Source organism: Neodiprion lecontei, chromosome 6, assembly GCF_021901455.1.
Source record: "Neodiprion lecontei isolate iyNeoLeco1 chromosome 6, iyNeoLeco1.1, whole genome shotgun sequence".
In the NCBI taxonomy this organism is placed as follows: Eukaryota; Metazoa; Arthropoda; class Insecta; order Hymenoptera; family Diprionidae; genus Neodiprion; species Neodiprion lecontei.
In genome coordinates this window covers 25541976-25569575 of record NC_060265.1, presented here as the reverse complement: position 1 = coordinate 25569575, position 27600 = coordinate 25541976, and the positions used below count along the sequence as shown (strand labels likewise).

Genomic DNA, 27600 nt, shown 5'->3' with positions numbered 1-27600 from the left:
GAGTGACAGAGAGGACGGGAGAATTATGGTCTTCTATCCATCAGAGAACTGCTGCAAAACCGCTCATGCATTGTACATACTAACGAACCGTGCGCTGAAATTTGGCCCGAGTTTGCTTTTCGGAGCGGAGATGCGCAGTATCGGATTGCGCTGGTACACTTCGCTTAGTAGCGACGTCATACGGCTGCCATATATTGGCCCACCTCAAACCACCGGCTTGGATAGGAGTTCGGTCTTCTGATATCCAGTCTTCTTGGGACGTGTAAAGTTGTGGTATCGTTATCCGACGAGTGAAAACTACCCCACCACCACTGCAGACATCTAGCTGCAACCGACCAACCCACAGCAACCTGCGTAGCCATGTTTGTAGTACAGTTTCCTTGGGATTGTTACAAGTGCTGTGTTTTTTGATTTTTTGCATAAGTGCTGTGACGGGAAACGTGATAATCTTTTATCCTGTATCAACTACGTTCAACTGGGATTAATTGTGAGTAACAAAGCTGGACATTTATTAGCTTAATTGTAAACTTCAACAATAAATCTTGTTCGCCGAGACTTCGGGAAGGGTAAAAAAATTTTGGGAAGAATCTTAAATGTTGTCACTCGCATCTGAAACCATATTATCGGTTTCATTTATGGAGGAAAGTCATCACCTCGTGTTCACAGTTTCTGAAAAAGAGAACGACCGTTACTCCACTACAGAAAAATGTTTAAACACTACGGTTATTGCTCCCTACCACGAACATGTCCGCGAAGTACACTGAATAATTACACAGTTTACCTAAATCCTTTTCCAATCTGTTACAAGTTCTCTCGTCGTGATTGATCAATTCCCTGAATGTGGTTTATCCTACTTTTAGATAGATGAAAAAAATCTCATACGTTGAAAAATCAGTGTCTGAGAATTCATAGGATGGTTACAGCATTGATCCCGCCCTTTTATGGAGTTATAAATTTGATTAACACAGTTTGCTTGCGGTTTTTCTTTTAGGTATTTAAAATTAGGTACCTGCAGTTGCAACTGATACGTATTCCTTTTTGATACACAGACAGTACGTGGAAAATATCGGTCTAACTCATGTTTCTATTACGTCAGTTGAAAATCGCAGTAACATGGCAGCTTAGCGCCTATACTGCTCAAAAACAAAGGCTATACATAATGTAGTATTTCTTGCTAAATACTACATATTGTTGAAATTTCACCAGAAATATTCAAACCGGCACGATAAACATCCCAGAGTTTGTTTCCTCACATATTTTTTACTTGTGATAAGTTATCTCCATTGATTTAAATGTGCTATATAGCATAAAATTAAAATTTGAAAAACCCATTAGCCCTTTATACCATCACTTTAATTATGCCTTCATAATGTAAGATTAATTGAATTATGTACTTCATTAGATGATTACTGATTTCGAGCGACATTGGCGCTGACGTTTCGTTTAAAATATTTATCAATATTAATGGATCATATGTCAGGGGACCCTTGGATAGATTCTGACACATTTCAGGCCACTGTTTAGTTTGCTACCGCTTGTCTAACATGCAAAATGAATGCCAACAGTGGCCTTCAATGTGTCAGAATCAACCCAAGTGTCTGTACGTACAATCAGCAATGCATTGTCGATGATTAATTTTAAATATGCATGCGCTACTATGTGACAAAAATTATCAATTTTATGAGAAATGGATACGTGAAGTTCATTTTTCATCATAGTTTTGTTGCCTGCAGGCCTCTTTGGCTGTCTGGTACACATTATTCAGCGCTGCAATATTTAGCTATCTAGCATTATCTATAGTCGTGAAATTGAGAAGCATATTGACATGCAAAATAACCCGTCATGCACAGTTTGTTTTGATGATATTATACAACCAGTCAGGATAGCCTGTTGGTTTATCGCTTAATCGATATCTCACAATTGCAGTGATTTTTATGTGTGAATGTCGTACATGTAAATTTTTGATCAAAAAATATTTTAAATGGATAATTTATGTGGATGTGTGATATCTGAACATCTTACCTTTTTATAAGGCACTCAAGTTGATAATTCGTACGTTTGAACTGAAATTCATGTGAAATATTGAATAGGTCGTGTCCTATTTTATATTTCATTCAAGTTTCTGTGAAATGGTACTTGAATAATGTCTTCTCTGTGCAGGAGATCAGCGTAATGATTTGGAAATGTGTAATTACCGATTGGATAGTAGTAGCGTTAAATAATTGAATCAACAGCATATTTACGTCATGCAGATGCTTTGAGTTTTGTTCAAAGTGTCATCCATGGGGATCCTGGGTTTGTTTGGTTGTTTGGAATTTCTTGAATGAAGTTTTGTGTTTATGGATTCAATATTTATTTAACAATACATATATATCTTGACAAATCTAGATACGTAACATTTTACGACCTATAAAGACTTTTGTTGGTTGAGAGCTTTTACGGGAAAACCTATTTGATTTATGACGCTAATATGTGATTAATCGTACACACTGTTGTATGTAATTTTGTAACAAGCCTTTTCTCCTACCATAAAATAGCATCCAAACGGAAAACTGCGGTTTAAAAGTCGACATGCAAGTCAAGTAGCAAGCTTGTCAAAGCAAATGCTAAAAAGACAGAGGGTTTCAAAATGCAAAATTGGAACCAATGGCAAATGCCGGCTGGTGCCATATCAGCACCAATGCCTCCCACACCAGCTGGCTTCACTGCACCAGGAGCAGATCCTATGGCTATGATGCAGTCCTATATGCAATATTATAATCAGCCAGTAAGTATATTATCTCAGTCATGCCTGAGATTTGACAAATTTACTTCTACTTGCCCTATTTATCCAGAAATAAAAACCCAAATAGTGTTCGAACTTAAATATATTAAAAGTCATTAGAAATATTGCACAGATATACTCATATCAAGGATTAGCAATAATTGATAATATATGAAGATCAGGCATTCTTCAAGCAAAGTGAAACTTTTTGAAACCGATACACTTTTCTGTCCTGGCTATGATAAACAAGCTCCTAAACTGGTGTTCATAATCAGCTCTTGTGTTCATAATCAGCTCTTGTGTTCGAGGAGGTTTTCAGAAAAGGTCACCACTAATCAAGTCACATGTGACGCCAACATTGAACTGTTTCGAACACAAGATCTGACTGTCAATGTTGGCTTTCGCAGATGTTGATTTACACATAAGTAATGTTTAAAGAATTTCGTAATATGCTGTAATGAAATTACGTTACACAAATTTTTCATCGGGACATACTACTTTCACAACAAAGACTTGATTACTGTTTTTGTCATAGAATAATTATTTAAGTCGTCGTTCAGTCTGTGCACAATACCTTTTTTTTTTGTTGAAAAAATCGCATATCCAACAGAGCTTACTGTGCTGGAAATACGTTGTCATATCATCTCATTAAGCCTTTAAGGTTCCCTTTATTTGAACCACTTAACAATTATCTTGGGACATATTAATCCGCCACAGATTCACTGTTAATTTTTGATCACGTGTAATTCATCGAAAAACCTTAATCAGGCTCCAAGTGGCTATACTGCTGAACAATGGGCCGCTGCTCAGCAGCAAAATTGGACCCAGTGGCAGCAGTGGCAACAGCAATTTCAACAATGGCAAGCACAATATGGTGAAAAGGTAAGGATAATTTTGTTGAATAATTTTTCACACATCATATTGAATAGGAAGATCTGAAATTTTCATTCAACTAGATTGTTAGCTATAGATGAAAATTCATTAGTTTTAAGGGGGTAGATATTCATATAGCATGGATTTTTTTTTAGTAAAGTTGCCTTGGAGATTTCTAAATATTCATAATTCTTTTTTAACAGAGCAACTAGTTTTAAGTTTCATAATCATGAAGTCTAAATTATAAAAAATTTCAAAAACCCATCATTTAAGCTCATTTGTTATTAGATGTCTGAAGAAAAATAAATTTGATAACCGGGGAAGATTTTTTAAATAGACCTGATTAGAACTATACCTTTATAATTATACCTTTATAATTTTATTCCGTATCTATTTGTCAATAAATTAGCTTACACATATACAATACAAATATGCAACATAAATAGCAAAATTTCAAAGGATTGCATTTTGTGTTAATGATCACACGGATTTAGAGTTTAAAATATTTGATAAGAATGTATGAATATGTAATTATGAGTGTGAGGCTTCATTTTATACTTAATAACTTTGATAATGGTTGGATTTGTTTCAGTATCAAGAGACAATGAAGCAGTTATCGGCTCAGGGTTTAACCCTGCCAAATGTAACACAGGCGCCGCCACTGCCAAGTTCACAGCCTCTCCCTCCTCTTCCTAAAGAAGAACATGCAAAACCTCCTTTACCACCAGATAACAATAAACCATTCCAATATGCGAATATGCCTCCTCCACATCAAAACAATCTTCCATTATTTCCAGCTAAAACACAAAACTCTGATTATAGCGCCATGAATACTACAAATTATTCACAAGCACCACCTTTACCCCCAGGGCAACCACCCCCACCATTGCCAAACCCCCAAGAACCACAGGGTGTTAATTTGTCAGGTGAGAAACGAGCTATTAATACGTCAGATGATTTTGGTAGTGCTAAAAAGACCAAACTTGAAGACGAAGAGTTGACAGAAGCGGAGAAAACATTTGATGCTCAGTTTAAACAATGGGAAGAACAATTCAATAAGTGGAAACAACAGAATGCAAATCACCCTGATAAGGTAGGTGATTGTCTAAACCACTTATACTGCATTATTTAAGAATTATTTTACATTGACAATTAGTCTGCCAAATTCATCTCGTGTATTGTAAGATAAAATAGAATAAATTTCATCATTAATCAATCCGATTTATGATCATGCCAGTATAGTATATCCTGAACAGTTTAATGATTGAATTTATGTTTGAATAGAATTTATTTTTGACAGACTGTGTGATTGATTTAAGTTTTAGAAACATGTTTATTCTACAATTTAATAAACTAAAATAATCCTTTCTTTTCAGACACAATATAAGCAGTATGAAGCAAAGTGGACATCATGGCGGGAAAAGCTAATCGAACGTCGAGAGCAAATGCGTAAGAAACGTGAACAACAGAAGCTGACATCGAAGGTAGATTCTGAGAAAACGAAAAATATTCCTGGAGGTGACAAGATATTAAACATCTTATCAAGCAGCGAAAATCAGGGTTTGATTAATAATTTACTAGGAATTGGTAAAACCTTAGGGCTGACTGGGAAGCAGGATGCAGAAAATTCTTCAAAGTTACCAGGTAACACGAGGACTGTAGTACCTTCAACACAGCAACATGCTATATCGCAGCCACTTGCAATGATTGCTCCAACGATGACAAGCAATATGACACATGCTGCATGGGCTGCGCAGCAATGGGCTGCTCAATATAATGCAAATATAACAGCCCCAAGTTACAGTGGTTTCCAATTTCTGCCTGGAATAGCTGGTCCCCCTATTGCTGGACAGTCTACTCAAGTTCCCCAATTACCCCAAGTAAGCCAAGGAGTTGGAAATGATTTTTCTCTGCCTCCTCCAAATCTGGGGAATTCAAGCGTGAATTTTTCTCAACCACCACCAGGATTTGGAGCTAATGATTCAAGGCAAATGTTGGACTCAGGAATGAAACAAAATGATCGTAATATCCATGATAGACCTCCGCTGTTATTCGATCCGAGTGGTGACAAAAAAGATAGTTTTGAGGGTAATGAACAATTTTCTCAAAGCACTGATAATTTCCAATCTGTCACTAATCGTACTGATGAAAAAGGTGATCGTTTTACTATGACTGACCGCACTACTTTAGGAAGTCAATTCTCAATTAGAAACAAGCCTTACGATCGAGACACACAAAAAAGTGAATTTGGCATGAGTAATCGTCTCGGAGGTAACCAATTTGGATCTGACAATGAGCGTTATAATCAACCAGCCGATCGATTTGGTACAACCAGACCAGGTAGCGACTTCAGTACTAATGATCATAGTGGTCCAGGAAATCAACGACGACAGGAAAATGACTGCTTTGGAAACAGTGAAGATCGAGATTCAGGAAAAAACCGTTTCAGCATCACTCAAGAGCGAGATTCAGGAATCAATCGTTTTGCAAGAGATAATGATACTTTTGCTCCCAATAGTGACAGATTCAGCCGCCACGACCGCATTGGTCCAGGAGTTAATCGTAGTGGACATGATGATAGCAACTTTGGTCTGGGAAGTGATCGTTTTGGATCGAGTAACGATCGTTTTGGATTAGATATTGATCGATTCTCAGCAAAAAATGATCGTTTCGGATCAGATGTTGATCGGTTTTCGTCGAATAATGATCGTTTTGGGTCTAGTTCACTTGGCGATCAGTTTAGAGCACTATCTAAAGACCGATTTGGAACTGGATTAGATCGTTTCAGCTCTGGTAATAGCCTTCGTGGGTCTAGTAATGATCGTCTAAGCTTGGGTAATGAAAGATTTGAATCTGGAAGTAACCGATTTAATGATAGGGACAATTTCAATAAAAATTCTACCTTTGGACGTGATAATTTAGGCCCAGGAAACGAACGTTTTAACCGAAATGATCGATTAGATATTTCTGATCCTTTTGACTCTAAAGATCTTAGTTATGTGAATGACAACCGGCGTGATAGTTTTGGAGATAATTCTAGAGGATCGAACAAAAACGTCAGGCCATTTGAAGCTTCTGATAATATCACACCAGAACTGAGAAAACTTATGGAAAAACGACGGGCTGCTATGGATGTTTTCAAGCCAAGGGATGATGTATTTAATCCTGTTAGACAAAACAGTCTTGGTTCACTGAGCGAGAGCTTTAAGAAGATTACAGGAGAATTACCATACACATCGAGAAATCTTGGGGATATGGGAACAAAAAATCTTGGGCTAGGACACAGAGGCTCCGAAAATTTGATGTCTCGTGGACCAGGAGATTTTGGTCCTAGAAGTATAGGAACACTGCATAGTAATAACAACTTCGGTCCACAGTCTTCTAGAGGTATAGAATTTGGTACCTTCGGAAGTTCCAGCCTGGATAAGTTGAAACCCAGAGAAGAGTTTGCACCCTCAAGAAATGAATTCGGTCCGCCGAGAAATGAATTTGCTCCTCCCAAGGCTGAATTTAGCTTACCCAGAAATGAATTTGCCCCTTCCAGAAATGAATTTGGTCCTCCTAGAAATGAATTTGGTATTTCTGGAAATGAATTTGGTCCTCCAAGAAGTCAAGGCAAATTTGGACCTCGAGGGCAAGAGGATCTGGAACGTGGAACTAGAAATGATGAAACAGCAGACGATCAGTCAGTAAATTTGGGTTCAAAGGACAAAGAAAATTTTGATCATCGGGATAAAGGTAGAGCCTCCAATGAGCAGGCTGAACTCATTTGTAGATTGAATACTTCTGAGCAAGGAAATAATACTTTGGAAAAGGATAAAATTTTGCAACTTGAGCCTCCGTGCAATATTTTACCACTGGAAAAACCACCGTGGTTGGATACTCAATTCTCAGAACAGAATTTAAATGACAATGTAAATGGTGGTACCAATAATAATTCTGCCAGTCAGAATAGTGGTCTTGTAACAAATTCGGAGCGTTCAAATAATGAAGATGTGGAAAAAGCAGCAAAATCTCCTTCTAAGAACATTGATCAGGAAAGTGATAACAAGGATCAAGACCAATCAAAAGGTGACACTGACAAGCCTATGATGGCACTTGATGAGGTAAATACTGATGGAAAAGATCGAAATGCTTTACCTTTCATGGGTGAAAATGATCCGAAACCTGAAGATTTGAATATGGAACCCCCGCCAGAACTTCCTAATCTAGGACCTTTAACAGAAACACCAAATATGCCAGCATTCAGATCAAGTGAAACAAATCGTGACTCAAGTGCCAACTCATCCGGTCCTATACCACCACCCTTGATCCCACCACGAGGACCGAATCCTTTATTTTTCGATGGTCCGGGTTCATCAAGTGGTCCATTCAGGCCCGGAGGCCCTAACATTGATCAGTTCGGACCTAGGGGTCCAAATGTAAACCGTTTCGAATTCAGAGCTCCTATTGATAGACAATTTGGGCCACGAGGTCTCCCGTTTGGCTTAAGAGGTTCGAGTGATACTCAGTTTCGCCCGAGAGGTCCAAACGACATTCTCTTTGGTCCAAGAGGTTCAAATAATATTCATTTTGGTCCAAGAGGTCCAAACGATGCTCAGTTTGGTCCACGCGGGCCCAATGATACTCAGTTTGGTGCACGAGGGCCCAATGATACTCAGTTTGGCCCAAGAGGCCCAAATGATGCTCAGTTTGGTCCGAGAGGTCCGAACGACGCTGTGTTTGGGTCAAGAGGACCGAACGACACTCAGTTTGGTCCAAGAGGTCCAAATGACGCTCAGTTTGGTCCAAGGGGTCTAAATGATACTCAGTTTGGCCCACGAAATCTGAATGAAGGGCCCTTTGGACCTAAAGGATTAGGTGATAGTCAGTTTAGATCAAGAGCTTCAGAGCAATTTGGTTCGAAAGGTATCCATGACAATCAGTTTAATGCCTCTAATCAAAGAGGTCCAAATGATAGTTTACTAGGAGGTCGCTTAACTACTGAGCAATTTGGTCCAATCGGACGCGGTTTTTCTGGACCAAGAGGGCCAGGTGGTGGACCATTTAGTCAACGACCAATGAATCCGCCATTTGCAATGTCCAGAGACTCCAATGACGGACAGTTTAGGCCGCGAGGGCCAAATGAGGGAAGCTTTGGGTTACGAGGTTCAAATGTTGGTCAAAGACCAGCGATTCCATCTCTTTTGGGGCTTCAATTTGATAAACAGCCAAAATTTGATCTACCAAATGCATCTAGCAATATTCCTAATCAGAGTAGTAAGGGCTTTGAGTCAAGCAGTATTAATATGGATGAGAGCAAAACTGTTGATAGGAGAATATCTGGAATTGGTGAGTCTGATCCGACGGTGCGCATTACAATGGATCAAAGGCCTAAGTTTGGTCCAGGTGTAGTATTACCACAGAGTAGACCTACAGGCTTGGACCACAGAACTCCATTTGCCCAAGGAGTAATGGAACGGAGATCATCATTCGAAAAAGATATTCCAGGTGATGGAGGACAAAGTTTGCCTTTCACGCAAGGAGGACAAATGAATAATGAACTAAGATCACTCATTCGGCATGGTGGATCATCGTTAAATCCACTACATTCTCAAGAAGGTCCAGAGCAACGACCATTCATCCAAGGTGGTCTGAGAGGTTTGGAAAAAATTCCTGGTGTGCAGGGTGGGTCAAGTAATTTTGATCAAAGAATGGAAGACAACGTTCTAGAACAAAGACCTCCATTTGTGCTAGATGGACAAGGAAGTTCAGATTCCAACATGACACGTGGCCGTGAACAGAAATTAGGGTTTGATCCTACCTTACGTGAAAATAAAAATAACTCACAGTTTGACTCAGGATTTCGTGATAGATTGAGTGATCATGATGATCGCCGAAGACCACCACATGGTTCAGGCATTGATGAATTTCGTGTTGGGAAACAATTTAATTATAACCATGGTGGAAGTGCAGTGAATAAGATGATCACTGAAATAATTCCTGAAAAAGTTATAGATTACGGCCACCTAACGAAAGCTGTCGTACATGAGTACATAACTCCCGTTGAGACATTTGATTATGGTCATGGTAATTTAAAACCTGTGGTGCCTGAACATGAAATAATACCACGAAAAGATTTTCAACACTGGGAGGAAACCGAACAAAGTTTGAAGGAATATGACGAAAGATTAAGATTATATGCACGGGAACATGAATGGAAAGGTCGGGGAAACTTACGAGATGATTTCAAATTTGATAAACCACATTTAAGAGAACGTAATTGGTCCAGGCCAGACAGAAGATCGTTTGAATGCGATGATCGAAGACCATCAGATAGAGACTTAAGAGCCAGGAGAGACAGAGATAACAGGGAAGAGCGCAAGGAACGTGACCACGAACGTGACAAGGACCGAGGCCGTGAAGACAGAGATCGGGATGATAGAGATCGCGATGATAGAGATCGTGAATATGGACGTAATGTCGATCGAGAAGACCGTTCATCGAAAGATGGAAGTGATCGTAGAGGTATTTCAGCTTATTTGTTATATTTTTTGTACCAATCGTCTCAGTTTTTATTCTGATTGTTTCAAACGTGAAGTTATAGGAATTAAACTTATTGCTTATATGAAATTCAATATCATTTTTGTTTTTCATTTCTTTCAAATGACGTGTATCACATTTGTTATTTACAATTAGTAAACTGGCTGAGAAAGTACTATTAAGGAAGTATGTATTTACTTTGTGAGGTCTGAAAAGTACCTTCTCAGACCTAGTCTACTACAATAAAAATTATTGGCCATAGCTTACTCCTGATTTTGCAGGATATCTGAAGGAGGGTTCGCTCAACCAAACCAGGTACATAAACCACATTTCGTAGATGGCTGTCGATTTTTTCTTAAGCGTATTTTTGTGCTTCAAAAATGTGTCATATAGTTGTAAGTGGTAAAAAAATATTTAAATCTCTTTGGTTTTCTATATTCGACTTGAAGCAAGATATCAAAAATCTAAAATGACTATTTGTTTGGAATGGTAAGCTGAATGTGTACCCCAAATTTCAGCCAACAATATTTAACACCATAGGAGCAGATGCACTTTGAAGGGTCGAAAATGTTGCTCTTTGAAGATTTTTTAATGCTGCTTTTACTTGTAGACGATAGTCGATTTTATGTAAAAAACGTCCTACAATTTTAGTACTTACTGTGAAAAGTTTCGGAGGTATGGGTTTTCACTAATAGATTTTGCAACTACGCCTTATAAATCGTTTTTTTCGCGTTGTGAGGAAAGACTAAGAAAGAAAGGTACTTACCGCATATTGAAAATTGTGTAAGTAAACAGTGTTTACTATAGGTACAAGTATTGCATTGGATTCAATGGAGTAAACATATATCTCTGAGACTATTTACAGTAAGTACTGACATTATAGGACCTTTTCTACATGAAATTGGTTACAGTTTACAAAAAGAGAAGTAATATTACAGAATATTCAAAAAACGACATTTTTGATCCTTCGAAGTGTATCTCCTCCTCCAGTTTTCAATATTTACGACTGAAATTTGGCGTGCGCATTCAGTTCACTATTTCAAGCAAACAATCGTTCCAGATTTTTGATATCTTTCTCTGTGAGGAACATAGAAAATCGGCTGGGTTCCAATATTTTTTTATCTCATCGAACTTTATGGCATGATTTACAGAGCGCAAAAATACACTTAGAAAAAAAATCGCCGACTACCTGCGGCTTATGCTTCTTGTAGCTGCTTTGGTGAATAGAACCCTCCCTTAAGGGCGCATGACATGTACTGACTGTTCGGAATTAAATTAGCAAAATATGATATTTCTAAAGTGTGCAAAATCAATTTATGATTATCACTTGACTAGTGTTGTAAAATTAGTTGTAGTTGTCGTTTTTTTATGGTAGACTCTTTTTTTAAATTCATGAACTAATTGTTTATTCCACTTGTAGATAAAAATCGAGACACAAGTGACAGAAATGACCGAATGAAAGTCGAACAAAATAAAGAATGCAACAGAGATGACGACAGGTAATTTGATCAAAGAGCACCTGTTACTGAGGACGCAATTACTTATTTACTTACCAAGCGATTAGTCTTCACATATTATTTAACGAATATATTGAGAAGTGAATTTTTCAAAATTTGCTTGATGGATCGTGATACCAGTATTACGTTACGTGTGTTAATATAGAATATTACATTCTCACTGTTGAAGCTTAATGATTTCGAGGTACCTGCACTATAGTGTGATTATCACAAGCTGAAACCTGCTCTCTAGATTTAGAGAATAATTCTTGTTTTACAAAGTCTGTATTGTGAAAAAATTTCTGTTTGAACATATCTGAATTCCAATAGATCTAAGGGCAACGTAAGTCATCCGGAGCATCAGAGTAAAAGCAACGCTAATACTTCTCAGGAAACCAGGTATGCAGCTCTCCTGTCACTATTATTATATTTATTAACAGATATGATTATAATATCAAAGTTTATGATTGTGCGCATGAGCCATGAGAATGAATGGAAGCAGCGTTTAGCTTCAGCATTCACAGAATTTGAATGCAGTGATTTTTTTAGAATGGTTATACACGACTGTGTATGAGCAAACACATTTGATCAGACATACAGGAATCAATAGCCACATATTTTGAGTAATTTTTGAGGGTTGGTGATAAATAAAGATTCACAGTGAATATAATATTTATGAGGTCATAGATTTTCTTAAGAAGATCTTTTTGAGTGTATATACAATCAAACAGGAGTTCTCCGAAGCTTATCACAGAAATATTTTGAAGAGATTTCATAGTTCTCGTGAGAGACTTCTTTTTTACCTTGCTAAAATATCTTTGCAACGAGTGTTGTAGGACTTGTGTATCGTTGTATATAAAATCAGAGATCTTCTTAGAAAAATTTCTTGTACATTATACACTGGAAGAAATTGTACGAAGTTAGTCCTATGCATTAAACTATGAGGACATTGTTTGCGACTCGATGTTGCGATTAGTAGGCAACAGCTGATCGCTTCTATTCAAAAAATTTCCACCGTTACTTCGTATTTCCTGTACCACCTAAAATTATATGATTGGCATCTTGAAACTTTGTTGTGATTTGCAATAAAGCTATTTCCTGGCCTGCATCTAAGAGCTGACTATCTTGTGTTTGTGGACAATTGATGCAATCAGCTGCATGCAATTTACGATTAAGAATAACGCGAAACATAATTATTTAATTCTTAGGAATTTATTGGTGACTTGCTTCTCTTTAATATTTGTCGCCTCACAAAAATGATCTGAAGTCTGTAGCTATTGGTATAGTTTCCCATGACTGACATACATTCGTTTTTGTGCACAAAAATAATTTACGTATGTGGTTCAAGCTTGACAACTTGCCATTGCTTTCACGTAATTTTTGGAACAGGCAAGTTGATCAATGCCTTCTACGAATTGGCTTTGTGTTGGCACTGAGACATTTGCAAACGTATACATTCGTTTGCCTCAAAAGTTGCCTTAGAATTTTGCGCATCCAGTATCAAGTTATCAAGCATCTACCCTGTTAATGGTTTTGAATTTGGTATAATTTAGTTTGTTGGGAGCAGATGACAATTACTGTAAAAGTTTGTCTGTTCAGTAGTCTGATGTACTGTTTGATGAACAAAAAGTTCAGAATCAATCCACCTACAGTTTAATACGATCTTAATGATATTATCAGTAGCATTTGCGTACAACGTAACGTGTTGTTGACATATCATCTATTAAATTTAATATTCATAAATGTGACCTTTTCTATAGGAAAGATTGATATTAAACTGTAGTTGGGATCATTCTAAAATTTTTGGATTGAACAGTGTACGGCAATCACTGAAGTATAAAAATACTGGAACACGCACCATCAGTCATCAGAGCGTGTCGAGAGAGAGCCATCGGGAGGTGTTCTATCTTTCTTTCATACAGTCAAATCAAAAAATATTATGCATATATTAGTGAGCAGTCCGTGAGTAGCACTGCACACAATCGCTATAATCATAATAGATTTTTAGCTAGACTGTATGTACCGTGGTGCGATTGCGCATTGGTGATGAAATATGTGAACAAAATAACCCTGTACAACTGTCTCTCTGCGTTACCCCCACTCTCAATATTTACACTTAGTGCATGGTCCTGTATTATATTTTAGTGATCGCACTACATTACTCATATCTGCAACATGTACACTTTTATTTGTGCTCACTTAATGAACCCTGAGTTAGTTTATAATCTAATTAGCAATAGATTTTATGATTTGATTCATCTTTTTGATGGATAGTAAATACTTTGCGCCTTATTCTACTGAAAATGAATGGATTAGACTGCTAGACAGATGAGGAAACTTATTTAAATCAGATACTTATTTTTCTGTATTCACATCTGATTCACATCGAGACATGGTGCTCACACAAGGCACTCTCGTGATTGACGTCCTCGTGCATACTCTCTGCAGTACATGCAGAATGAAAATGCTGTTGCCTTTACGTATTTCTTTTCCTGAAGTACCGTTCGTTGTACACTGTGCATTACTTTCTTCATGGCTTACAGAATACAATATTCCTTATTTTGGAATATTGATTCAGCTCCGTTGACCAAATTTGTTTGAAGTACCTAACGTTATGGCATCTAGATTACGTTGCTATTTTTGCCATAGTAATTCCAAATGAAAACTGCAAAATGCTTTGGAATAGTTACGCTGATCCACCTATTTCAAGACTACTTATGTGTTAAGTACTACACTTTGTAAGCCTCTTATGAGTTTTACGCTACTGCGTGTTTTTTTAGCGGTGACAGATATATCGATAAACAAATTTATGCTATTATGACAATATATCAACTCGTCGTCAGTGGAGATATATGTTTAGATGTAAGAGTTATGAAACGAAATCAAATTCTAACATTTTACTGAGACTGAATCATACAGATGCGTTCTTGACAAAATCCTTTGCTCGACACTAGTACTTGTAGTGAGCACTTTTCATTAAATTAAATATGCTGCAATAAATTTCAATATGGAAACACTGACATTGTCCAGCATTATCATAGTTTCTGCTCAATTTATAGCTTGTCTTAAAATTAGTAGTAATCTTATGTCTGCAGTACAGTTATGTGCTAGTAAGGCATTTGAATTAATAGACTATCGTATATTGCGAACATTTTATTTTTCTGCTATTGTGATCAACTACCCTCTCCTTATTGGTATTAAATTTTCTTACAGCCTGAAGGTCAAGGTTGATATAAATGAATTCAGTGTATAATGGAGATGCCAATGTTTCTGTAAATTGTATGTAAGCGCTACAATAGTTACTCACAAGAACTTCCATCTTGTTCCAGTACTTCAGAGGCTAAAAATGATTCTGCGGAGACAACTTCCACGAAAATGGAACTGCCAAGAATGCCAAACTACACCATGGTTGACGATATTTTATTCCAGCCTGGACGTCAGACTAGGCCACCCAAGATAGTGATTATTTTAAGAGGGCCACCAGGCAGTGGGAAGTCATTTGTTGCTAAACTCATCAAGGTAATTTTCATATGTATAGTAAAACTAGTGCCTTTACAGTTACTGAGTTTAAGCACAATTTGTTTTAACATCAATTTTGAATGCAAAGGATATTGTCAGTAGACTGTTATTGCATACTTATCCCAATATGGATCTCTGCAGTCTAAAAAATATGCTACATAATTCGGATACTTGGCAATTTATACCTGCTTATCGATTATGTAATTTTTTTTACATTTCTGTAGGATAAAGAAGTCGAGCAAGGAGGTTCAGCTCCAAGAATTTTAAGCCTTGATGATTATTTCCTTGTTGAAAAGGAGAAAGAAACTAAGGACGATAATGGCAAAAAAGTAGTTGCAAAGGTATGTATATATTTAGTCTATGAGTCATTTTTCATTTTACCTTAACATATTGTTTTTAAAATTCAATTTTAATATTCACAGGAAATGGTCTATGAATACGAAGAAGCAATGGAACCCAGTTACTTGACATCTCTTGTCAAGGCGTTTAAAAAGAATATCACAGACGGCTACTTTAATTTCATTATTCTGGATTGTATTAATGAAAAAATTTCTGATTACGAGGAAATGTGGAGCTTTGCTAAAACTAAGGGCTTTCAGGTACATCATATTAAGTTGAAAATTGGCGAGTCATCTCATGTGTCTTCATGAGCTTGAACAAACAGATAGAATGAAATCAATCGAAAAAAATAACTAAAATCGTCTATTCAACTAATCAGGTGTATGTATGTGAGATGGAAATGGATGTACACATTTGCTTGAAGCGCAATATTCATAATCGCACCGAGGACGAAATTAATAAAATTGTCGATTATTTTGAACCAACACCTAACCACCACTTGAAACTGGATGTTAATGGGATGCTCCAGGAAGAAGCAATCGATGAGGTTTAACTTTTTTTTTATACTCGTTTAAGATATAGAGTCAAGTTAAAATACGCATTCGTTTAAATAATTTAATTATGCATTCCATCTTCAATTATAATTATAAAAGAATTTTTACGAGCCTCAAATTTACATCTATTAGGTTCATATGGAAGATAGCCACCCATCACCGGAGGATACTACCCAAGCAAATGATGATAGCCAGGATAGTCAAGACGAACAAGTTGTAAGTCCAACGGAACACTAAAATCTCATCTAAAAAATGAAGTTATTATGAAACATTCATCTTGCTTACATATTGAATTTATAGCTGTTGTGAAAGAAAATATGAGACAGCGTAAAAATTCATATAGTATTTCCAAAATATTTTATGAATTCTCATAATATTTGATCTCAAACTCCGTTTGAATCTCATATTTAATTTTGGACCTGGCCTTATATTCTTTCCACTTCAAAATCAGGAAATTTTCGAATATTCAAATTATCACACTTAAATTATACTAGTTTTGATTACACTTTTAAATATCTGTGACAAAAAATGTGCAGGAGGCTGAAGCTAGCAGCCAGAATTAGCAGCCAAATTTTGTAATGTTCATCCAAATAAGGTAGTGAAGTCGGAAGATCAAAATTTTGTGAAATACCTCGAAACTCCAATACTTTTATAGAATTAAGAGTATGAGAGTGAACTGCATTATTCTATTTTCAAAAAGAGTTTAACATGTTTTGTCGCTAACTCTGGCTACTAGCTTCGGTTTCATAAAATATTCCTGAATAGGAATTATCTAATTGTATATTTTGCCTTTGGAGGCATGTAAAGTCTCTTTAGTTATCTCTTCAATTTCATCAAGATAATTCCAATTCTGTTTTTATGTTTTACTTGACATGTACAGCCCCTCAGATTGATTCTGACACGTTCAAGGCGGCCAATGGTATTTATTATCTATACTAAACAAGTGCAACAAAATACCACACGGGTGGCTTTGAATTTATTAGAATCAATCTAAGGTTCTGTATATATCCGATCAATCTTATGTCTCATAGTGTGTTTTTATGGTGTTACTGATTTTTCATTTCGGTTTACTCTATCAAATATAGGGAATCAGCAAGTGGGAACAGATGGATGCCGACAATAAGTTGGGTGAGTGTGAATTTTAAACTTTTAACTTAGATTATTGATTGGAACACGAAATACAGTCCTTGGAGAAATCATTTCTCATAAAATACGGAATTGTCCTATTAAATTTATTCTAGTGTATACCATACATGCGAAAAGTTCGTTGAAGAGCATCGTCATCTGTGCTCAGCTGTATGACCTGTATTTGAAGATAAATAGTTAGGAAAAAAAATTTTATGTTACAAATTTGATTAATCAAGTAGTGATAATCAGCTATGGTATTTTTGTGCAGATCGTCTAGATGGTTTAGCTAAAAAGAAAAACGAAAACCGTCTTCAAACAATGGAAGATTTCCTTCAGGTGCCCGATTATTATAACATGGAAGATACGTCAGGAAAAAAAAGAGTGAGTTTTCGTAATTTTAAAAAATGAATGAAGCAGATTATTGTCGCAATGATTCATTTCGACGTAATTACGCGACGTTGTTTTGTCTGATAAAGGTACGATGGGCAGATTTGGAAGAACGAAAAGAACAAGAAAAATTGCGGGCAGTTGGTTTCGTCGTAGGTCACACCAATTGGGACCGAATGATGGATCCTACCAAAGGACAGAGCGCACTTACGCGTACCAAGTACATATGACCCAAATTTGTTCCCAGATCGTCCAGGCAAAACAATTGATGTAACTGCACCTAATTAGGGAAGTAATAAATTTTGAATATATTAATTCAAATTTAATACGACGAAGCAGTTCATTATGACACATTTTAGCAGAAGACAAAATAAGAGTTTGGCAGGTACCAATGATTCAATTATAAGATAAACCCATTAATCCACGGAGAGTTGCACTATAATTCTCACAATAAAAAATAGATTATTTATTGAATATCCTATACTTTCCATAGCGTACTCAGCTGAATTTTTTGCTTTACTGTTAGATTTGTGTAGTCCAATGCATTAGTTTTTTTTGAACTTATTTTCACTGATTTGCAAACACATATCTGATGTTGGATGACAGATCGTAAGCAAAATCAAAGTTTTTCGAAAGAAGTTGAGCCAAAGCTTGTGCAATCTCGTGTGATTAAATTTTTTATTTCGACAATTTTTCGTTCAATTCAATGCTGTGAAATATGTCGCTATTTTTTAGTCACTGAGATTTAATTTTTGGTAATAAAGCCAATTATTTTTTAGGAATTCTGTGGTTCAGATACCATAAATTCAATAATGTGTCACAGGATCAAAATAATATCGCAGGTACTATGAGAAGACTGCATATTTTTGAATCGATTATTTTTTTTAAACGATTCAGAATGGTTTTTTTTCTTTTTTACTTCATTCCTTCCATTCTTTCTTAGATTTAACTTCTTGATCTGCCTGTATTTCAGAGTTTTTGAAAGAAATATAACAGGATTCGTAATTTTCATCAGATATTTATTATGACATTAAATAGTTGATCTACTCATATCTATTGTATTGTGCTATATTATCATGTGTTGATGCAAGTTGAAAATAATGAAACTTGTTGTATCGAATTATTAATAATTCGTGTTATAATCTAATGTTTCTTTGCTTGTATTTTTTCCTACCTTATTTTACTGTCACAAGCTTTTTAATCCGGATGTACCCTCTGAAGTTTGAATATAAATATTATAAATAAGGAATCCGGGAATACTCTGTCTTCCTAATCTGATACACCCATCGAGTACAATGTAGATCAATTCGTAATAGGTTAAATGTGTGACAAATGTAAAAACGTAAACCCCAAATTAGTTTCACTCTAAATTTTAACAAATTTGACGCAACAGTTTGATCTATGTAAGATTTAAAATCGTAGCTAGCTGCTATTACTTTTATCGTTGAATCATTGTAAAAGATTCTCCGGGTTGTTGATCATGCAACAAATAAAAATTACCAATCAGTGATTAAAGTTATCATTTGATAGTTCCATTTAAAATACGTATGTAAGTATCTAGATTGCAAACCTATTCCATCTATTCAGTATGTACGAAAATATAGGAAGCTTGATACAATTTGCACGTTCACAGTTTATCATCATCAAGATCATTTTAAACATAGTTCTGTTATTTATACGATAACTGTAACTGCATTTATGTAATAAAAGTTTTAAACAAATGAAGATTAAGTATACAGAGTTGGAAAACAAAGCTCTCTCGTATATTGATTAATTACTGTCACAGTTGTATTGATTAGTATTTTTTAATTAACTTGTAAAGCAACAACCTTCTCCCTGTTTCAAGATCGGAAGGAAGTTGAAAGATTTCAGTGAAATCAAGAATCCACGCTTCCTTCGAATTACGGGAAACGGGTATCCTCTTCCTTAATTTTTATTTTGTACGACTTGTAAACTGGTTTTTATCGGAACGTACTTGATACTCGGTATTGAATCATTAATGACACTATTCGTTGAAGCTTGGTCACCCCTGGCACGAGGTGCTGCACTTTGATCACCTTCGCGCACAACGGCAGGTGTCGCTGTTCCATTATTGTTATCAAGTGATTGCTAAAACAATATGTTGAATTAAGTTTACGCTTGCATTGATAGGTGCCTACCCTTGAATATAATTCCGTAAACATTATTTTTCATTACCTGCATTACGTTGATGAGAAACAGAAAAGCAAGTAAGGTCAACGCGCTTAAGGCAGCACCGCCACTGCCACCCTTTCCTTTGTGACCCCTAAAAAATGTCTGAATGTATGGTACGAGTAATAGTAGCAAAGCATTTAAATCCAATCTTGCGACATTCTTTACAGTTGATACTGTTCAGTGCACAATGGCTTACCCGTGACCCCAACCATGATCGTAATGTCCATAGTCACTTGGTCCACTGTGATAACGATCCACCGCTTGTGTCGGATTTCGGCCGAAGGACCCAAAGTTCAACAATGATTTGAAGGTCATCTAAATGATAGGCAGATATAATTCAAACGAATATACATTGACAATAAATAATTGTATTTGTAGTTGAGCGAAAATTAACGATGGTTTAATTACCTTTGGGTAATAATGTGATTGTGATACTTTCTTTGAGAAGACTTCGGAAGTGACTGTTGTGAAACTCTGTTTCGCAACGCTTTTGTCTCCGAAATTGTCACGGTCACCGAACCTGTAATGTTCACGCTTGTTAGATGCTCCGGGACCGTGAACTATATGGTGAGAAATTTTTCGTTTCTTTTTTTTTTTTAAAGAAAATAATTTGATAATTTTAATTGCATGCGTATCCAACGAACCTTAAACACCTTTCAAATGTTGAACTTCCTAAGTTCTGTACGTCCACAATAGACACAGAGTTTCCTTTGTTTCCATGCTGAGATGATGAGGAATCAAGTGTGGTTTAGAAAAACTTGGTTTATTGCAGGTTAATATGGGAATGCAGTACAAGATACATAAATAAATAATTTGACATGTGTAGAATCTGAATAATTTTTCATTTTTATTATAGTTTATCTTACACTCATTCTGCGCATACATACAACTTAAACATAAAATCGTCTATCAACTACGAAACACCAGCATATACAGGAATAAAAAAAATTTTCAGTAAAAAATGTCAATCTCCGTGATTTGGATCGATGTCTCATCGCGGACATTTCATATCGTGTAGTTATTAAAGTCTATAATGATCACTAATTTAGAAATTTTTGAATTCATAGCATTCTTGCGAAAGTTTATGAACTAAATACCTGTGAAAAAATTACCCTCAAGTAAAATATATACAGTATAAAAATTTCGTAGAAATAACCTGAGATATTAACTGATAAATATATTGGGAGGCATCCTGTATTACTGCCGATTATATAAAAGAGATTATATCAACGACCTCTGTCTCCTATGGATAATAACAAAATTTTAATATTGTATATTCCTAGGTTCAGATGTCTTACAAGCAATCTCACAAAAATTTCGTCCATTTGATGGTTTAAATTCTTAGATCCTGTTGGGTGAAAATTTTTTTTACGGCTCGTAAGAATATCTTCAAAATGTGTGAAACATTCGAACAGCTTACTGCATGAATTTTCGTTTACGTCGATTTACAATAAATTATAATAAATATTATCTTTCGTCTCGATACTTAGATGAATTTAATTAATTAAGTTTACCTAAGTTTCAAGTCTTATTCAGTCTACTTCTACAAAAAAGTGTTGTTTTTTTTTTCAATTTTAAATTATATACGTCTTCGTAATGAAGAAAGAAAAGGAGTCAACTCTCGATTTTCTCTCTTTGTTAATCGAACCTACAAGGACTTTTTTTAAACAATTGAGATAAATAAAAAATTTTGCCCTGACGAGGTGTCGTATGCAATGATAGGCCGTTGCTTTTGCGGCGTCATAAAGTTTCTTTCGTGGAAAGTACCTATTTTAATATTTACTTTGAGTGAGAAGTTGAAAAGTTTTTAAATCAATTTCAATCGTCTCAAGTATCACATGTGATAGTGTAAAAAATTGTATATATATATATGTATATGTATACAAGCGATTGTTGTGCGGTATAAATATTTTTGGTGCTTTAATAATTTATATACGTATATTGTTCTAAGTCTAACCGGCGTCGTATATACGGTATAAAGCAAAACCGTAACTTTCGACAGTATGCGTACTTCCACGTGTATAAATTCAATTTAAACTCTGGTTTAATTGCGATCGTAAAGTGATTGGAGCCTCCAATAAAACTCTGAATAACGTTCAATCATCGATTAAATTGAAATTAAACTGCGTTACAGTCTAAGAAAAGCGTTCGACAGTCTTCACCTGAACGGCCGCGTCGGCCAGCCTCGGATAAAGCTTCGAATGCAACTCCACTCTGCCTTTGAAGCAAGTAACTGGTCGCGTATCTAAAATTATCCGAGAGAAAAAATTAAGTAAAAATACTATCGTAAGAATATTGTCCCATATTTATCAAATAGTAAATACATCGTAATTTCCCTTGCAGTATTGGAGTACTCGGTTTTTCCCCACTAATTCATAAATCTGTTGCAATTTTTAGGTAACGACGATTGATTTATAAGAATATACTCACGATCCCAATTGACAGAAGATCGAGGATTGCCCTTGTGTATCTGCGGTACATTCTGCGTTAGCTTCGCAAAGAGCACGCTCGGCACACCCGCGTTGTCCTTCATCTTCGGCGCGGCCGACTCCGCTGAAAGATTTCATGGATCGTACGTATCCCTGGAAGGAAAAAGCGGTTATTAAGCGTAAGGTAAGAAGTGATACGCGAATGGATAAGTGGAACTGTTCGCTACCACCGATTACCTTGAGCATGGAAATTGAGGCAACGGCGGCTTCCGAAATGGTGTCCCGCTTTCCCATAGACCTGGCGGTGAGAGAACGGTGCGAGAATGATGTCTTCAGGGCGTCCAAGAGGTTCATAACGATGCCGATGAACTGCATATCAGAGAAAATTTCTTTGTAAATGAAAACTGTTCCGTTAATGTGGGCGGCGAATAATTGAGACGACCTATCTACGTCCCGCTCTGTCAGTAGGATGAACCGAATTGACCAACTCGAGAAATCGAAGATTTCGAAGCGAAACGACTTGGAAAGAAACGATTCGAATCGCTAATCTTGTTTGATCCGGCATCTTCGGCGTTTGGAGTTGATCAATTAGTTTATATCTACTGGGATTGCTGGGACATGTACAAACATCAATGTGTTGTGATGACAGTAAGCACAAATGACCTGATTTCGAAGAGATCCGAATAAATTTAGGTGAATGAAAACGTAGCATTGTTTAACCAACGGTAGCACAATGTAGCCCCAAGCTATTGGCAGGATGTGGGAACATTTGATGTTCTGTATTCAACTTTATGAAGGGGGTGCCTTGGACGACTTCGACGTTGTTGTATATATCTCTAATTATCCAAGTCCATGTATCTCAAACGAAAAAAGCGCCTAACAGCCACATCTACATGCAATTCTGAACAAAAACACTCCAACACATTTTCATTTAATGCAAAATTAAGGAACGGCTTGATTTCTACGAATATGCTATCGTGATTTCGTAGAAATCTTGCTATTTCTTTATTTCTGCGTTAAATGAAAATGTGTTGGAGTGTTTTTGTTCAGAATTGCGTATAGATGTGGCTGTCAAGCCATTTTTCGCCTTTGAGATATACGTGGACTTCGATATTTCGAGATATGTACAACAACGTCGAAATCGACTACGGCACCCCCTTAAATGGCATGTGGCTTATGTATCATAAAATATGTAAAACGCAATGTAACAACGTACGCTCATTAATATGGCACGAAAAATGCATTATTGGACGTTTTTTGCAAACGTTTTTTTACAACAAAAATGATGGACCAACTGATCGGTGTTTTAATACTAACCTCGGAGGCCTGTTTTGCCATGACTGCTACCTGATCAGGATCTCGCCCCTGTCCCAGAAATGCGCCCAGCACCGCTGTCAATACTCCCTAAACAACCGACACCAGCCGTGTGCACTAAGTCTAAATTTTGTTCATGTATATATACAAACGAATACACTTGCTGCTTTCATCTACAGCATCTTGTTTTACAGTTCATTGTATGACCTTAGTGTCGGATATAATTTTGATCCAATCATTTTTACAAATATCGATCCCAAACGGTTATAACAGCGTTCAACTTGTTTCATTTTTATTTTTTCAATTTATCACACGTTACGACCAGACGAAATACTATAACAAATTTGAACAAGTTTGTTTATTTATTTGGTCTTGAAAATCGTATCATTATTTTTAAATCTGGTGTGAAAATGTGAGGAAAGTGTCGTGATGATTTACAATGTATCCCAATAGTGGGTAAAACGTAATTTGAAGATGCTGCAGTGTTGTAATTTCAATCTATATAGGTATAAGGCAGTACATATAGGTAAAGCAACGTGAAAAGCATATGTGAAAATTAAATGAAGCAGTGATAACGTACTATGCGGAGAATATTTTGTACAAGGGAACATTACATTAATTATTATTAAACCTATAATTAATAGTATTACCGCAAAATCTATGCATTATATGATGTATTATTAATATTTTCGAACAAGCTCGCAACTGCTAATGTGTTTATCATATGAATTTAATTATCCGTAAAAAGTATAAAGGAAATATTGTCTCCTTTACCAATCTATGTTCATAATTAAAAAGTTAGAAAGGTGCGAAAGTAGGTACAAAGAGGTGAGCTCCAGGGTATGATTTCGTACCTGCAATGGGCTGCTTTGGTTGTCCACTTTGTCAATACCGTCAGCTTGTTGTTGAGGTCCACCCAGGAGGGCACTCAAAACGCGTAGACCAACCGACAACATATTCGCCCAGGGGCTAGGAGGTGCTCCATCGTCGATATCATTTTTACTAGGTCCTGCATTGCCGCCGGTTTGACCGAGCAGCATATGCATCACCATACTCAGCATATTCGACCAGGAAAAGCCGCCGCTGCTACCTTCCTGAGGACAACAAATAAAAACGATTTACAACAAAAACTCGTCTAGGTATACAAAAAAATAAATAAAAATGTTTGAATTTTAAACAATATATGTATAGCACACACCGTTATTGTCAATTATTAATTGCGCTTTGTTTCCTTACGGTTACCTGGATTTGGTTGGTGCTGACATCCTCGAGATCGTCAAGAGCGACCTTCTTCATCGCATTTGGCTTTTCGGCGAATTTCCTCTGATCTCTGACTTGCTGGTATTGCTGTGGGTACTGTACATCGTACTGAGGATGCTGTGGTAACGCCGATGCTTGTCCCAAAACAAGCGCCACTAGGCACAGGGATACAAATTGGTTGTACTGCATTCTGGAATAAAAATTTTATTCGATCACGTATTGTAGGTGTATTGTTGAAGTGTATAATTTTAAACCACGGGGATTATTATCGAAGCAATTGAAACGAACGAAATGACCGCCTCTCAAGCCCCGTGTTCCTCATTAATAGTTGAGTGAAGTTCCGTTAAGAATGCGGTGAACGTGGTAACTCGATTTGGGTCAGTCGGTCTTTGGAGCGGATTTAATCCCTCGAAAAAAAGGCTGCATTTACTGTAAGTTCGCACATAACCGTGATCAGTGACTGCCTTTTGCAATCTACACTTATCTTCAACCGCAACATTATTTTCTCTGAATAGAAAAGCGCTCGGTTTCCAGATATTAAATTTAAAAAACGCAAGATGGGTTTAAAGATCGGATGTTTTTCATTGAATTACAATTTAAGAAATAAAATAGACTGAAATTTCAAAAATACGGATTTACGAATTGTAATGTGAACGCAAACACTGAGTGTCGATTCGTTTTCGTAATTTTTTTTTTTTTTCTTTCTTAACCATATTAAGGAAAGATGTAACATTTTAACGAGAAAACACGCGTCGTCACGGTATATAAGCCGCTCGTAATTATCTAGCGAAAACGCGGTAGAGCGTCGTTGAAATCATTAAACGCACAGTGTCGGTTTCTGAAATCAGATATAATTATTTCGCGAAACGTAACAGAACTTGCGTGGTTAACGGTTAGAGAAAGTGCATTTTCGAAAACTCGTCACTGGTATACATGCCGTGAGATAATTTGTGTCATTGGGATTATCTTCAGTTACTCATTGTCGTTATCCTCGCGTGACAGAAAGGTTTGATACTCAAAAAATCCGATTTCGTTACTCGCGAAATGAAGGAATGCATCGATTCACATGTCAATGTGTGAGTATACCTATAATATTACTATCGCCGCACCTTGACCGCGAAAGGCAAACTCTATAGGTAAGCTCGACGTCTCAGCTCTCGCTCAACGAGACCACGGCAGTCGCTGTCTTGTTAACCCACTTCTGATCGGGAAGTTTGTTGAACCTGATGCGAACCGTTATTCGAAAACTCGGTCGTGACCCACTGAACGAGCTCGCTGCAGAGTCGTGGAAGAAAACAAAAAAAAAAAAAAAACAACCCAATCAAATAAGGAAAAAAGGAAAAACAAAAAAATCTCACCACCTGGATCCTGGATCCATCAAATTCGGAGAAACAATTATAAGATTGGCATAAAAAAAAACGAATCAATAAAGTGACCTTTTTAAAATATTCGATAACTAAAGTTTATTTAGTTCACTACGCAATTTACAATTTTTATATGTTAAAAAGACTGACTGTGCGCCTGATAAATCCTTGACCTTTCATAGAATGGTAGTGAACATGAACAGACATTCTTGTCTCACAATTGTAATGAACCTTGTCTAGAAAGTATAATTTAAGTGTTCAAAGCGTGACACGATTTACTCTATCGCTGTATGCGGCAGAGACGCGTCGTCGCAAGGTTCATTTACCTTTTATCTACTCTGCCCTTTGTATGTTTTAATTTCACTAGAGAAAAGACGGCCTCAATACTTCTTGTTTCACTTTCGGAAAATCTGTCTCTCCCGCACCTTCAGATGGAATTTTCCAAAACGACTCGTTGGGTTTCAGAACTGGTACTTGATTGTTGAAAAAAGAATCTTGGGCGAGGTACTAACTGTATCTTTGCACCTGCTGACTCAGGGTATTTCCTACCTGCATGCACTGATAATGTCTAAGTGCGTCTATGTCGTATCTTACTTTCTTACTAGGTATATTCATTTCTTAAAATAAATGAACTCATGTAAAGTGAACTTCAAAAATTATCCCAAATAGTCTACTTAATGGTATTTTGTAAAACATTTAAATCGAAAGTATTCCGATTTAATTTTACCTGAAAACAATTTATGAGTTGAGAAGAAACGAGTTGCGAATACTGTGCCGTTATTTTACATATCTTACACGTATTGAAATCTCTCGTGAAACAAATAATGTTGTGTAAGACGTTAAACCAGTATGTAGGGAACTTCACTGTGTCATTGTGCAATTTACTTTGAAAGGGCCGCCGCTAGATTTGTTAGAAATATGTTTTTATTTGTCAACTTAATTTATTCACGTTACATATATTCCTGTATCCTTATAGAATTTAAATTGAATTATGAACCAATCGCAAGATATGAGAGATGCATCAAAAATGATCGACAACAATAAATAACCAAGTAAGAATGTTTTTTGTACTCACGTCGATATTTCCGGGTAGATTACCGTGACACTGTCTCTCAGTTCTGAAGATGAAATTCCTGGCGGGGTCTTCTATATAGCCTGCGCACCTTGGGGGGGTAGACCGTGCCACCAATCACCTTTCACCTTTGAAACTATTTTCAATGGAATTAACCAATAAGATCGGCCGGCTCAATTGTTACGGATATCGTTGACGATTTTTAAGTTTGATTTTGTAATTCCGTGCAAGACTACTACTTGGTGTTTTCGTTTTGCTTTTGCGCAAATGTACGCAAATGTGCGCAAATGAGGCGACGGCGACGAAAGTAAACCTGTCGGATACTAAGCGACAAATTCAAATCAAAAGACAAATTGCATTCGTGGCTGTACATCGGAGTTCTACTT

At 36.5% G+C, this 27600-nt stretch overlaps 3 protein-coding genes across 3 annotated transcripts; 1 reads left to right on the top strand and 2 right to left on the bottom strand.

Moving 5' to 3' along the window:
* The first annotated feature begins 29 nt into the window (after positions 1-29).
* On the top strand, positions 30-19313 carry LOC107218255. The gene is made up of 15 exons (XM_015656079.2): positions 30-487; positions 2538-2767; positions 3533-3646; positions 4230-4730; positions 5014-10144; positions 11580-11658; positions 11986-12054; positions 14985-15174; positions 15399-15515; positions 15597-15773; positions 15893-16060; positions 16200-16283; positions 17153-17195; positions 17464-17576; positions 17672-19313. The coding sequence occupies exons 2-15, from the start codon at positions 2630-2632 to the stop codon at positions 17810-17812; spliced, it is 7065 nt and encodes a 2354-aa protein (XP_015511565.1). The 5' UTR covers positions 30-487; positions 2538-2629; the 3' UTR covers positions 17813-19313.
* On the bottom strand, positions 18792-20242 carry LOC124295089. The gene is made up of 4 exons (XM_046743449.1): positions 20184-20242; positions 19972-20090; positions 19779-19866; positions 18792-19691 (listed from the first exon to the last, which is right to left on the bottom strand). Exons 2-4 carry the CDS (start codon positions 20088-20090, stop codon positions 19509-19511), a joined length of 390 nt encoding a protein of 129 aa, XP_046599405.1. The 5' UTR covers positions 20184-20242; the 3' UTR covers positions 18792-19508.
* Positions 20243-20598: 356 nt separating this feature from the next.
* LOC107218330 lies at positions 20599-27286 on the bottom strand. The gene is made up of 7 exons (XM_015656169.2): positions 27218-27286; positions 24761-24968; positions 24373-24612; positions 23522-23608; positions 22442-22573; positions 22206-22357; positions 20599-22020 (listed from the first exon to the last, which is right to left on the bottom strand). The coding sequence occupies exons 2-7, from the start codon at positions 24965-24967 to the stop codon at positions 21894-21896; spliced, it is 945 nt and encodes a 314-aa protein (XP_015511655.1). The 5' UTR covers position 24968; positions 27218-27286; the 3' UTR covers positions 20599-21893.
* Positions 27287-27600: the final 314 nt, after the last annotated feature.

Bases quoted from the DNA above. Each gene is read 5' to 3' on its own strand.
- LOC107218330 (XM_015656169.2), bottom strand. From the start codon at position 24,967: ATGCAGTACAACCAATTTGTATCCCTGTGCCTAGTGGCGCTTGTTTTG. The intron at 22,358-22,441 runs GTAATCGGTGGT...TTTTCCTTCCAG, and splicing joins CCTCAATTTCCATGCTCAAG to GGATACGTACGATCCATGAA. The intron at 22,021-22,205 runs GTGAGTATATTC...GGATAATTTTAG, and splicing joins ATCTTCTGTCAATTGGGATC to ATACGCGACCAGTTACTTGC.
- LOC107218255 (XM_015656079.2), top strand. From the start codon at position 2,630: ATGCAAAATTGGAACCAATGGCAAATGCCGGCTGGTGCCATATCAGCA. The intron at 2,768-3,532 runs GTAAGTATATTA...AACCTTAATCAG, and splicing joins TGCAATATTATAATCAGCCA to GCTCCAAGTGGCTATACTGC. The intron at 15,516-15,596 runs GTATGTATATAT...TAATATTCACAG, and splicing joins GCAAAAAAGTAGTTGCAAAG to GAAATGGTCTATGAATACGA.
- LOC124295089 (XM_046743449.1), bottom strand. From the start codon at position 20,090: ATGACCTTCAAATCATTGTTGAACTTTGGGTCCTTCGGCCGAAATCCG. The intron at 19,867-19,971 runs GTAAGCCATTGT...GACATTTTTTAG, and splicing joins GATCATGGTTGGGGTCACGG to GGGTCACAAAGGAAAGGGTG. The intron at 19,692-19,778 runs GTAATGAAAAAT...ATATTGTTTTAG, and splicing joins TTCTCATCAACGTAATGCAG to CAATCACTTGATAACAATAA.